The 13,464-nt window shown below is 50.0% G+C and overlaps 1 protein-coding gene across 15 annotated transcripts in view; it reads left to right on the forward strand.

Annotated features, from left to right (window-relative positions):
* ANKRD11 (ankyrin repeat domain containing 11) overlaps positions 1 to 13,464 on the forward strand; it is a 164,436-nt gene that overhangs the window by 18,101 nt on the left and 132,871 nt on the right. For 2 of the 15 annotated variants that reach the window (XM_082369558.1, XM_082369559.1), the window contains exon 1: positions 1,895 to 1,935. The exons of the other annotated variants lie outside the window; for them this stretch is intronic. In XM_082369558.1, coding sequence (XP_082225684.1) covers positions 1,910 to 1,935 — 26 coding nt within the window. In that variant the 5' untranslated portion in view covers positions 1,895 to 1,909. Of the gene's footprint in view, positions 1 to 1,894; positions 1,936 to 13,464 lie in introns of those variants that run through there. 15 annotated transcript variants of the gene reach the window in all.

Consider the following 13,464-nt stretch of genomic DNA (forward strand, 5'->3'; position numbering starts at 1 on the left):
TTGTTGAGCTGTCTGGCTTTGTCCGGGTTCTGGGGTCTTAACTGGTTCCTCCTCTGTCCTGTGTTTCCTGTGAACTGGAAGTTAGGTTGAAAGGCTGGATTAGAGTTGGATTAAACCTTTTTACCTTCGTGGGTAAAATTTTTGGTTCAAAGTATTCATGTACTGACAAAGGGTCACCCCACCGATGACTTCTTGGTTGTAGAAGGACTCGTGTGTCGGTATAGTAGGAAGACCTGCTGGTACCACCTTAGCCAGGTGATCTAACTCAGCATCACTAATGCCAACTCACGGCTTTGTCTATGAGCTGTTCTAACTGATGTTTAACCTGCATCTGTGTTAGTGACCACAGGCAGTGAGGAAACCTTGCTTGGATCCTGGTTTGGAGGGAGCGGACAAAAGGGCTTTAAAAAAATGTTTTGAGCTGTGTGTCAGATCTCAATTTAAAAGAGTGTTTTGGGGACACTTGGGCATATAAATATGAACCAGATGTCAGGTGGTAATGGGAATTGTTAATCTGCTTAGGTGTGAGAATGATTTCGTGGTTTGTAGATTACTCTTTGCCCCCATGATTTTTAGGTGGGGAAGTCTGGCAGGGGACTGTGCTGTGTGTGTGTGGGCCTTGCTGGCCTCTCGTGTTGGAAAAGCCCTTTGTAGGTGACGCTCATCCACGTCATGTTGCGTCCACATCCTGCGATGTCCTTTGTGCTGACCTGCTGCCCCCTCTGTGGTGGAGGAGGCCAGGGAAGACACTTATGGGGCAGACTTGCACCCGTTTGACTGGCTTCGTGTGGTGCAAGTTGCCAGCCTGTGCACCCATGTGCGTGCGTGTTGTGTCTGCCCAAAGAGACTCTGGGGACTTCCCTGGTGGCGCAGTGGTTAAGAATCCGCCCGCCAATGCAGGGGACATGGCTTTGATCCCTGGTCTGGGAAGATCCCACATGCCGCAGAGCAACGAAGCCCGTGCGCCACAACTACTGAGCCTGCGCTCTAGAGCCCGCGAGCCACGACTACTGAGCCCACGTGCCACAACTACTGAAGCCCGCGAGCCTAGAGCCCGTGCTCCACAACAAGGGAAGCCACCGCAATGAGAAGCCCGTGCACCGCAACGAAGAGTAGCCCCTGCTCGCCGCAACTAGAGAAAGCCTGCACACAGCAACGAAGACCCAGCACAGCCATAAATGAATGAATGAATGAATGAATGAATGACTCTGAAGTGCATACCCACATTTGGTCTCCACCCAGCTCTGCTAATGCCCTGAGAGACCCCGGTTCACCGGGACTTGAGGCCTGCTCTGCTGTGAGCACAGTGAGTGAAGAGCTGGGGACACTTCCAGGGTGTGTGTCAGGTGTGTCATTAGAGGGAACATGTAAGGAACTCCAACAGTTGGACAGATAGAGGTTGGCTAGGGTTTTCAGATCAAAGAGGAGAAAACAAAAATTTCTCTGCTTCGGACTGTTAAGATCCATGGTAATGGAGTAGATTGATCCTGCTGTGATGACTAAAACTGTACATTCTTTTATCCTCCCACAGTTTTGTTTTGCTTTTGTCTTTATGCTTGGTTTTCCACTGAAAACAGTGGTTTTCTCTGTAGGCTGGCACGGGAAGCCTTGGCTCCTGGCCCCCAGTGCCGAGCTCCAGGCCACTTCCTTCCCTTCCCTTGGGTGTCCTTGCAGGGGTGGCCCTGCGTGTACAAGTGTATGGGTCTGTGCAGAGTGGTTTACATGAGTGGCAGATATATGTTCTTCTGTACTTTGCTTTTTTCCACTTATGCTTTGAGTTTGTTCTGTGTTAATATTTGTGGAGCTGCTTCAAGTTTTTCCATCATCATAATACAGATGTGCCACAACTTAGCTAACCTGCCTGTTCCTGACGGACGTTTTCTTGTTTCCAGCATCTCACTGTGACAGAATGACATCCTTATGCATCCTTCTGGTGTAAGTGTCATCTGTTGGTTCCGTCCCTAGGATTCCAAGGTCAGGGTTATGGGCATTTGACGTTTTGCTTGCTCTCTGCTGAGACTGTGCTGGCTCACACTCACCAATGAGGTCTGAGTGCTTTTGATTTGCTTTTAAAGCAGCACAGTTCTGACCTTTTGAGAAGGGCGTCAGGATGGCCAGCCTTTCTGAATAGGTAGAAAGCTTTCATACATTGAGGGAGTGCTGTTTGGTGGGTGTTTGTATCTTACAGAGATTCTCTTTCTGTCTAGAAAAGGCTGAAAAAGTTACTGGTTAGACAGTTAATCTTATTAAAAGTTGTCATGGTTTTAGTTTGTAGTTATGCCTGGCAGCATCTGCACATGTGTCAGATCGTGAAAGTCCTTTTGGACCACAAAGAGCGTGTGACCATGGTGAGTGGCGTGCGGTTCATCCCCTCCCAGGTTCAGTCACCTTTAAACCAGTTTGTCGGTCAGGAGGAAGGGCAAGGCATCTCGCAGGTACCTTGTTCTCTTTGGGTCAGGGAGTTTCCAGAAGCGCAGGTGGGTCTGGGGGAGGAATACCAGTCAAGGAGGGGTGGTGGGCCTTGTGTTTGGTAAGGGGGTTGTGGGTGGCTCTGGCCTCTTCTGTGGCCTGTGTGAGGACTGGCAGTGGTCACGGTGCTGTTGGCAGGCGAGATGCTAGAGCCTCTTTCCGGAAGAATCGGTGGGGATCGGGGAGAAGAGTCTTTCTGGGCCGCCCAGTCCCCCGTCAGCCGCCGCGGTGGGGAGGGCCGCTTGGAGGCAGGCGTGGCCCAGCAGGGCCTGGACCCCTTTCCTGGTGTGCCTAGGTGTTGCTTTGTATTTCTTCCTCATGTTAACATGTAAATAATCATTTTATCATTACAAAACAAATCCTTTTCTGTTCTGTGAACAACCTAAGAACAGAGGATACTGTGAAATACTAGCGTTCTCATCTCTCTCCAGGGCAGCGTGACTGTTCCCACTGTGCTGAGTTCCTCAGATTGTGACACGTTAGCGGTAGCTTTAGGGATGTCGAAGACAGGGGCTTTTGAATTTGATTCCAGTTTTTGAAAATGGGTTGATGCGCCTCAATTGGATTTGTAACTTGTTTGTTTTGATGTGAGAAGGCCTTGGCTAAGGTGGTTTTGTTCTCAGAATTTGTTTCTATCTTTTCATCTTTGTGTTGCTCAGCTGTTTTTATGTTCCTGATCTTTCTTCAGACTTCTGAGGGCATTTCTTGCTTGATGTAGATATTAGAGCAAAGATCAGAACTTTGATTTGATTGTATTTTTGTACTTGTTGACTTACTCTTGTGATATCTTCTGCCACTTTCTCCTGATTTAAAGATGGAAGACCCATCGTGCTTTATTGATGGTAATATTTAGTGCTCATAAAATAGCTTTCAAACTTCTGGTGTGAATAATATAATATAAAGTAATTTTAGAATTTAAGGAAAAGTTGTACGGATGGTGAATAAATAATTAGCATTAATGTTATTGATGTTGCCTACCTAGTTGTTTGTCAAAATGCTTTTCCTGACTGCAACATTTTATTGTAATGGAGAATAATTTCCATGTAAAACCGGTTGATTTAGAGTTCCTTTCTGGTTGCTGTGGAAACAGTCCAGCTTGGTAGTGAGTACTCGTCGAGTGCTGAGTTGCTAGGCCCTCATTACAGGCTCTCCGCAGCCATGGCGCAGCTCCGCGGGGAGGGCCCTGGGTTGTCCGCTGTTCTTCTCCTGTTTGGTCACGAGAGCATCAGGTTCTGGAGGTTAGAACGGCGTGACTTTCTTTCCCTCCAGCTTAAGTGCCAGAGGCTTTTGTTCTTCAGCTGAGTGGCCATGGATTTCCTTCCTACCTGAGTCGATCTGTGCGACCCCACCTGCTGCCCAAGACCCCTCCAGCCTCTCGGCCTGGCCTGGAAGATTGCTTCCCAGGGAGCATTCAGGAGGGCCTGTTGAAAGTGACTGCTCAAACAAGAAGTGTTCACATCTGTCCTGAATTGTGCAGGTTCCCCTGCTGAGCCCTCACTGAGGTCCTTGTGCCACTGCAGCAGCGGGCAGGAAGCGAGGGCAGGGATGGCCTCACGCGCTGCTGGGGGTGGCGGTGGGGGAGACCGCCTGACAGCGCCAGCATGGCTACACTGGAGACGTAAGCTGGGTTCACTGGGGTTTCTGTGGACTGCGGGTGTGTGTATTTCGGCCCGTCACGCGTCACTCTGTGGTTGGAGGTGGTGGCCCGCTTCCTCCTGGAGAGCAGTGTTCTGTTCCGTTACACACAGCTTGCGGTGTGGTTGCCATTGGAAGCCACGAGGTCACTTGTAAAGACCTTGGTCTCCCTTTGAATGACAGGCTGTCGAGAATACTTTTGGTTCTGACATTCTGGTCTTGAACTTTGCGTCCGAGAGGCCCGCCCGCTTCTGGCAGCACCTGCCTGGTCATTTGTGTGTGTGAGGAGGTGGCAGCTGCAGATACTGGCTTGCTTGCTGCACGGCGTCTGGGGTCCTCTGCTTGGGCCTCGCCTGGTCACGGGCTGGGCAGTGTGGGGAGCGGTCCCCTCCCTGTGTCTGAGAAGTCCCTGTTTCTGTGCCGCCTCTCCCTGCAGGCTCCTGGCCCTGGAGCCCCGTCCCGAGCCCCTGGCTCGAGCCTCAGGCCAGCCGCCTTGCCCCAGGAGGAGTCCACACCAGGCCCGGCCCTGTGCTGGGCTGTCTGCCCCTGGTGGCCCCTGCGATGGGGGCCTTCGAGAAATCTGGTTCCCTGCATCTGACTGTGGCCTTGGTGCCTCTTCTCACCGCCCTCTTGGGCCTGCTCGCACACGTGGGATTGGGCGGCTCGAGTGTGCACCTCTCAGGGCCGGTGGAGACGGGTGGGTGATGGGGTGTGTCAGGGAACCCCGGGCGGGGCTCCGGACTGAGCCCTCCTCTGTTCTCCTGGCTGCGGTTGGTCCTTTTCCGGAGTCAGTGGAGGGTGATTGCCCGGCTGTGGCTCTCAGACCTCCCGCTCCTCCAGCTGGGGTCGGCGCGGGGCGTTCTCTGAGGCCTCTCTCTGTTCTCCCTCGTAAACACCTTCCTTCCCGTCTGTCCACTTAGGTCTGTCCCCATCGTCCCTCTGTTACTGTTGGTCCTTCTTTCCGTTTTGTCACCAGTCGCTGGCACTTCCACACAATTTCCACAGTGATTTTCTAAAACGAAGATTTGACTCTCTTACGCCCTTCCTTAAGGAAACTGCCCTCTTCCAGGTCTTAAATGGGGCGCTTCCTGCCCAGGAGTCCCTTCTCCCCACTTTCCCTGGCGCCTGGCGCTGCCCGCTCACCCACAGGCCTCAGCTCCCCAGGCAGCCTTCTCCACCTCACGGCTGCTCCTTTGTCGGGTGTGCCCAAGCCCCTGTTGGCTAGATTCTCATCCTCCGTCTCCAGGGGGACATCTCTGCTCCCCTCTCTGGTCATAGTTTATCGTTCTATGTTGTAATTGTCCTTTACTTAGCTGTCTTCCCACCCGAGGAAGCTGTCTTGGCGAGCACGGTGGGTTCCTGCAGTTCCTGGCCGTGCCAGCTGCTGTGCCTGTCGGCTCTGGCTGTCTGGACCCGCCTTGCCTCTCACTCGCTTCGTGTGTCAGTTAGGCTCCTTGCTTCACTGCTGGGTTTGCTGTGTGAGTCCAAAATGATTTCTTCTTTTAGTTATCGTCTGCATCTTCTAAATATTGCGCCCAACTTAGAGATGTTGCTACCCTCTTCCCGCTTTTGTGCAAAAATAAGAATGTGTGTTGTGCTCAGACTTGGCACGTGGAGAAGGGAGCACATGGCCTTCTGGCTTCCTGCTGAGCTGTCGCTTCTGTGCCCTGGGTGTGTTCACGTGGCAGCTTCAGCCTCAGAAAGAAGGTGGGAAACCTGCCGTTGGATCTGCACCAGGTGCCTTTTTCCATCTCTGTCCCCATCCCCATGCTCACTCCTGCTTGGGCAGATGGCACAGCTGGAGGAGGCCTCAGCCTGGGTCCTCCGGCCTCTTGTTTTACAGAGATTTGTCTTTCTGTGAGTGATGACGTACGCCTGGTAAGTGGGAAACAGTGCTAATGATTTTCAGTTTACCACTCAGCTACTTTTTGGCAGAGATTTTAAAAAATCAAGATAGGGCTTCTCTGGTGGCGCAGTGGTTAAGAATCCACCTGCCAATGCAGGGGACACGGATTCGAGCCCTGGTCCGGGAAGATCCCACATGCCGCAGAGCAGCTAAGCCCGTGTGCCCCAACTACTGAGCCTGTGCTCTAGAGCCCGCGAGCCACAACTACTGAAGCCCATATGCCTAGAACCCGTGCTCCGCAACAAGAGAAGCCACTACAATGAGAAGCCCACACACTGCAACGAAGAGTAGACCCCACTCCCTGCAACTAGAGAAAGCTCGCATGCAGCAACGAAAACTCAGTGCAGCAAAAAATAAAATAAATTAGTTAAGAAAAATTATTATAAAAATCAAGATAAAGTGAGTGTCCTAGCACTTGGCAGGGACCTGTGTACACCGCCAGCTGCCCCGCACCTGGTGGACAGAGACCGGCAGCTAGGGTGCCAAGTCCTTAAAATACACGGTAAGAGGAGTGTCTCCTTTTTCCCTCTTCTGTGCGGTGCTGCGTGGGAGTTGAGTGTGTGACTTGGATGATGAGTTGTACCTCTAACACCTCCCTGGTGGCTTCATCGTGACTGCACGCTTTGCTCAGAGCAGCCTCTGGCAGAGAGTCCCTTCCTGCAGGGCTCCTTCAGGCCTCTGGGCCAGTTTGGTGCGTTCTTGCTGTCTTCTGAGCTTTCCTTGACTTGCTGTAATCACCTCTCTCAGATTTGTGTTTCTGAGGGTATGAAATATGGATACTCAGGGACTCAGGTTACCAGTCCTTTAAGTTTTGTGTTCAGCTGCTCGAAGGCTATGATATGGAAATTGTTAGAATTTCCACAGAGTCTCTGGTTTGGAGTTCAATAGTGCTTTTAAATTTAGGATGTAGAGGAGAGACGATTGGTCCTTAGAGGCTGATATTCTGCCTTTGCTGTTACATCTCGTAGATTAACCAGTTTCCCTTACCTACGTTTAGTCTGGACACACAAAGCCCATGGCTGCCTGTCCACAGCCTGGCCACTCGGTGCCCTGTCCTAAGACTGCCATGCGCCAGCTGTGGCTGGAATCGCGGCGCGTGTTTGCCCTGTGCCGCGTGCACGCCGTGTGGCATCTCGGCGTTCTGCAGGAGTTGGAGGCAGGGTCAGAGCCAGGACTGAGAGCAAGTCACTGCATCTCTCTTGTTGTTCTTATGAGAATTGAGATTACATCTGCCTCTCAGGGCTTTTTTTTTTTTTTCTCTGATTCAGTGAGCTGATGACTGTTAAAGCAGCCAGCACAGTGACTAGCACATAAGCCCTAAACAATAATTTTACTTATTTTCCCCCCATTTTGCTTGGCCAAGGGTGACATTTGATGCCTGGTAACTGCTATTTTTTTTTTTTTCTCCAGCTTTAGTCTGGTGTTACTGACGTACAATAAACTGTACTTATTAAAGTGTACAATTTGATAAATTTTGGCACATTCAAGATAACGGATGTATCTATCACCCTGCCAAAGTTTAGGACCCCTTCATAATTCCCCCCGCCGCAGCCCTCCCTTGCTCCTGATTTTCTGTAGAGTACTTTGCATATTCTAGAATTTAATATAAATGTAATCTTTTTTCTTCACTGACTCGGTATCTTTGTAGAGAATTGGTTGTCTGTGTGTGGGTGGGTCTGTTTTTGGACTCTGTTCTGTCACATTGATCTCTTCGTCTGTCCCTGCACCACAGCACCCGTCACGGTTCCTGTAGGTGTACAGTGAGGCCTGCCGTCCTGGGGTGTCAGTACTGCAGACTCGTTTTTCTTTTTTCAGACTTGTTTTGGTTATTTTCTGTCTTATGTCACATTGCACAGAGAAGCCTGCTGGTTTTTTTTTTCTTTTTCTTTTAAAATTCATTTTATTTACTTATTTTTGGCTGCATTGGGTCTTCGTAGCTGTGCGCGGGCTTCCTCTAGTTGCAACGCGAGGGCTTCTCATTGCGGTGGCTTCTCTTGTTGGGGAGCATGGGCTCTAGGTGCGTGGGCTTCAGTAGTTGTGGCACGCGGGCTCAGTAGTTGTGGCACGCGGGCTCAGTAGTTGTGGCGTGCGGGCTTAGTTGCTCCGCGGCATGTGGGATCTTCTTGGACCAGGGCTCGAACCCGTGTCCCCTGCATTGGCAGGCGCATTCAAAACCACTGCGCCACCAGGGAAGCCCGCCTGCTGGGGTTTTGGTTGGGGTCGCATTGGCTCTCGGGGTGAGCAGACCGGAGTCTCCCGGCCTTGGACACTGGTCTCTCTCTGCTGGCTCTGTCCTGCTGTCTCCCTCAGCGGGGCTTCACTCATCAGGGTTAGAATATTGTACATCTTTTGTCAGATTTTCCCCTACAGTTGTTCATATTTTGATGCTGCTGTAAATGGTTTTTTTTTTTTTTGCTGCCGGGGCTGTCTTGTGTGTTGTAGGACTTTTTTTTTTATATGTATATAAATTTATTTATTTTTGGTTGCGTTGGGTCTTCGTTCCTGCGCACGGGCTTTCTCTAGTTGCAGCGAGCGGGGGCTACTCTTCGTTGTGGTGTGTGGGCTTCTCATCGTGGTGGCTTGTTGCAGAGCACGGGCTCTAGGCACGTGGGCTTTAGTAGTTGTGACACGCGGGCTCAGTAGTTGTGGCTCGCGGGCTCTAGAGCGCAGGCTCAGTAGTTGTGGCGCACGGGCTTCGTTGCTGCACGGCATGTGGGATCTTCCCGGACCAGGGCTCAAACCCATGCCCCCTGCATTGGCAGGTGGATTCTCAACCACTGCGCCACCAGGGAAGTCCATAAATGTTGTTTTTAACAAATTTCTTTTTTTTTTTTTTTTTTTTTTTTTTTTTTAAATTGGCTGCTCCATACGGTTTGTAGGATCTTAGTTCCCCGACCAGAGATCGAACCTGGGCCCTTGGCAGTGAAAGCGTGGAGTCCTAACCACTGGACCACCAGGGAATTCCCAAAATTTCTACATTTTGTATTAGTAGAGATGTCAAAAAATTTTTTATTAACCTTGTATCTTACAGCCATGCTAAACCTTACTTGTTAGTTCCGGTGCTTCTTTGCTAGGTTTGTTTGGCTTGTCTGTGTACGTAGATGATGGTGCTGTCCACACGTGAAGTCAGCTTTACTCCTTCCTCTCTACTCTGATACCTTTTCTTTCTTTTCTCTTGGTCTGACTGCCCTGAACAGACCCTCCAGTGTGGTGATGAAAAGAAGTGGGGAGAGTAGCTTCCCGTCTGAGGCTTGTTTCTGACTGTGGGGAAGCTGTCAGTTTTCACCATTAACTGGGATACTAGCTGTACGGTTTTCATAGGTTGAGGAAGTTCCCTTTTATTCCACATTTGCTGAGTTTTCATCAGGAATGAATGGTGGATTTTAGCAAAAACTTTTTGCACCAGTCGAGTTGGTCCTAAGATTTTGCTGCTTTAGTTTGTAAATTCTGTGGATAACATGGACTGTTTCTTGAGCATGAAACCAGTCTTGTATTCTAGGGTTAAAGCCTTGGTTCCGTGTGCTGCTAGGCCATCTTGGTGGCTGGCTGACGGGTGACCGGGCTGCGCCTCTCATCACGCTGCCCAGGACAGTGGACCAGAGGGCAGGCACGGTGTGACCCCCGAGGCCCAGAGCTGCATGATGTCACTTCTGCCCCGTCCTGCTGGGCCCAGCTCGTCGTGAGGCCAGCCCAGGTTTAAGGGGTGTGAAATAGCTGTGGCCACGCCGCCTCTTTTTTTTTTTTTTTTTTAAATTATTTATTTATTTATTTATTTATTTTTGGCTGTGTTGGGTCTTCGTTTCTGTGCGAGGGCTTTCTCTAGTTGTGGCAAGCGGGGGCCACTCCTCATCGCAGTGCGCGGGCCTCTCACTATCGTGGCCTCTCTTGTTGCAGAGCACAGGCTCCAGACGCGCAGGCTCAGTAGTTGTGGCTCACGGGCCTAGTTGCTCCGCGGCATGTGGGATCTTCCCAGACCAGGGCTTGAACCCGTGTCCCCTGCATTGGCAGGCAGATTCTCAACCACTGCGCCACCAGGGAAGCCCCCACGCCGCCTCTTGATGGGAGGAGCTGGGAGTCACCCTGCAGGTGTGGATGGCGAGGCAGGGAAGGTGCATTGTGCACAGTCCGCTGTGGGGCACAGTCGTCTCGACGGCCCACACCCAGATCCTCTCATTTTTGCTGTAGTTTTCCTAACATCTGTCTAGTTCTCTGCTTTGGTTTTCCTTTTCAGGTTAACACTACACTAACGGTTCCTTCTTGCCAGGTTTCCTGACTACAGAGTCAGGGGTGTTAAAGAACATGGGTTGGCGGGACTTCCCTGGCGGTCCAGCGGTTAGGACTCGGCGCTCTCACTGCTGGATCCCGGGTTCAGTCCCTGGTTGGGGAATTAAGATCCCACAGGCCGCACGGCATGGCCAAAAAAACATGGGTAGTAAGTAACTCAGTTGTTGTGTGTGACTTTTATAAACATACAGTAATATCCTGCATTATGTATCCATGTGTGTATCCATGTGTGGATATGTGTATGTCTGCACACGTGTGTGTGTGCAGGTGGGCTGGTGGGGACAGGCGCTGTTCATGGCCCTGTGCAAGGCTCACTGTTACTCCTAATCTGATAGCTGCTTTGATGCTGACTTTATTGAGGTCAGAATGTTCATTGAGGGCCTTGGTCTGGCTCTCTTAAGCTTAGGGAGCAGTTAAGCTTTGTTTTTTTCCCTTTGATGTCAGTGTGATTTTCTTCCAAAATTTACTTAGCTTTTAGCCAGCACATAATGCTAGCATTTGTCAGGTGCTTAGTTGTTTGTGTGCCAGGCATCGTCCAAGTACTCTGTATCCCCCGATGATCTTGTGTGGTTGGCAGGATGGTCTCTGCTTGACTGATGACCAAACCGAGGCTTAGTGAAGAGGTTAAGGAGTAAGGCTTTCAGGTTTTAGGTAAATCAGAGAATCATTTCTTCTTCAGACAATTGAACTGTCAGCAAAGTTGGGCTCGTTACAGAAAGAGCGTGAGGGTGTCCTTTGTGTAGTGACATGATGTGGCTGCCCCACGGCCAGCGGGAGGCTCTGCTGGCATCTTGCCAGGCTCAGGTACCGGCTCATTCTGGTCCTGGTCCCTGTCGTCGGCATCCTGACATTCTGAGAGTGTGGTTGGTGCCTGGAGCTGTCACCAGGAGCCGTGTGGTTGTTGCTGGATACGGGCATACTGGAGGAGCGTGGGGCAGGAGCAGGGCTGCCCGCCCGCCCGCCCGCCTGCTGGGGCAGCTGTTCTCCGGGCCAGCACGCGGCTGTGCGGTCCGAGTGGCTGAGCACCGGCGCCCTGAACGTCAGAGCTTTCCAGACCCCTGTTCTGTGCCATGTGGCATCTGACACCAATCTGATCCATGATCCTTTGTAGGTAATCTTTTAGGATTTTATGGTAATTTGTAGGGTTTTCTGCCTTTTTGTGGGAGTCTGAAATTTCATTTAATTTGTTAGGGTTTGGATTGGAGTTTTTCATCTTGGTCAGTATTTAGTAGCTCTTTGAATATGCATACTTGTCTTTTTTCATTCATTTCTCAAAGGTTTTCTTTAAGGGGCCTGATGGTAACTTGCAGACTTTGAGGCTGCATGGTCTCCATTACCCCTGCTCAGCTCTGCCATGAAGGAACCATAGACCATACGTAACAAAGGAGCCTGGCTGTGGTCCAGGAAGACTTTATTTATTGACACTGAAATTTGAATTTCATGTAATTTTCTGTTGTCACAAAATATTCTTTTCTTTTTCAATCAGATACAAATATAAAAACATTCTTAGATTGTGGACTGTGTCAAAAACAGCAGTGGGACAGATTTGGCCTTCTGGCCTCAGTGTGCTGAGCCCTGTCATACCAGCTGAATTTGGAAGTGCATAAATTCACTGATTTTTGTCCTTGCAGCCTTCTTTTAACTGCAGCAGTGTCTTGACTTTGGTCTTTCTGTATAGTTTGATTTGTGGTTTCCCTAGATGTGGGTTATTTGTCCATCTGATCTGGTCAGCTACTGATACATCATTGTTTTTCAGTGCTGTTTTAGATTTATTTTTTCAAAGATGTTTGTCACTTTTAAGAAATTTTAGGCTAAGGGGATACATTCCACCATCGTGATCTACTAGTATTGATCTTTTTGTAAACACAGTTGCGCTCTGAACAGGAAGCACTTTCCCAAAGTGCGTTTTGACTTGTACAGAAGAAATGAATTTTTTCCTTAAGTAGAAAGCTGTGGGAATATTAAACTTAATAACAGTCATCATGCATGTATGCCAGCCTAAGGAATTAATTTTGAATTAAATGTGAACTGAACACTTTGCTGTGGAGTAACACATTGGGATGAAGTATTTATGATGATTGAGTTGGTACTAATGAGGCTGCTTGTGAAGTGAAGCTGTGATGAGCGGAGTAGCTCACTGATTACAGAGATGCTGAGGGGCCTTTGCACATCCTGGGCGGCGCCTCACGACTGGACGGCGGTGGGGGAGAGGATGGGACTTGGTCCTCTGGCATCCAGGAGCTGCACTGCTGGTCAGTGACCATGGCCTAGAGGAGAGCCCTAGTGTTTACAGCTTTATAGTGTAGTAGAAATGACCATGGTAATTAGTTAGAGGAGGCATTTGTCCTTATTTTCCTAGATTAGGGGAAAAAGTTTGGAGAATTTAGGCAACTAAATTAGGATGGTACCATTCATGGTTCTGTGAATTTTTCTTTATTTAGTAAAACTGCCTTAAAGTTGGATTATTGCCAACTTGAGTTTTCTTTTTATTGTGGTACAGTACACGTAACACAACCCATTTTAGCCATTTTTTTAAAAAAAATTTATTTTTGGCTGCATTGGGTCTCCACTGCTGCACTTGGCCTTTCCCTAGTTGTGGCGAGTGGGGGCCACTCCTCGTTGCGGTGCTTGGGCCTCTCATTGAGGTGGCCTCTCCTGTTGTGGAGCATGGGCTCCTGGCGCACGGGCTTCAGCAGTTGTGGCTCGCAAGCTTAGTTGCTCTGCGGCTTGTGGGCTCCTTCCAGACCAGGTCTCGAACCCGTGTCCCCTGCATTGGCAGGTGGATTCCTAACCACTGTGCCACCAGGGACGCCCCATTTTAGCCTTTTTTTTTTTTAAAGACTCCAGTTTCCTTTACCCATGGGAATCTTTTTTTTTTTTAAAGGAATTCCTTTATTTTTATTATTAATTTATTAATTTATTTATTTTTGGCTGTGTTGGGTCTTTGTTTCTGTGCGAGGGCTTTCTCCAGTTGCGGCAAGCGGGGGCCACTCTTCATCGCGGTGCGCGGGCCTCTCACTGTCGCGGCCTCTCCTGTTGCGGAGCACAGGCTCCAGACGCGCAGGCTCAGTAGTTGTGGCTCACGGGCCTAGTGGCTCCACGGCATGTGGGATCTTCCCAGACCAGGGCCTGAACCCGTGTCCCCTGCATTAGCAGGCAGACTCCCAACC

This window comes from Balaenoptera borealis (genome assembly GCF_965194805.1).
Source record: "Balaenoptera borealis genome assembly, chromosome: 19".
NCBI lineage: Eukaryota > Metazoa > Chordata > Mammalia > Artiodactyla > Balaenopteridae > Balaenoptera > Balaenoptera borealis.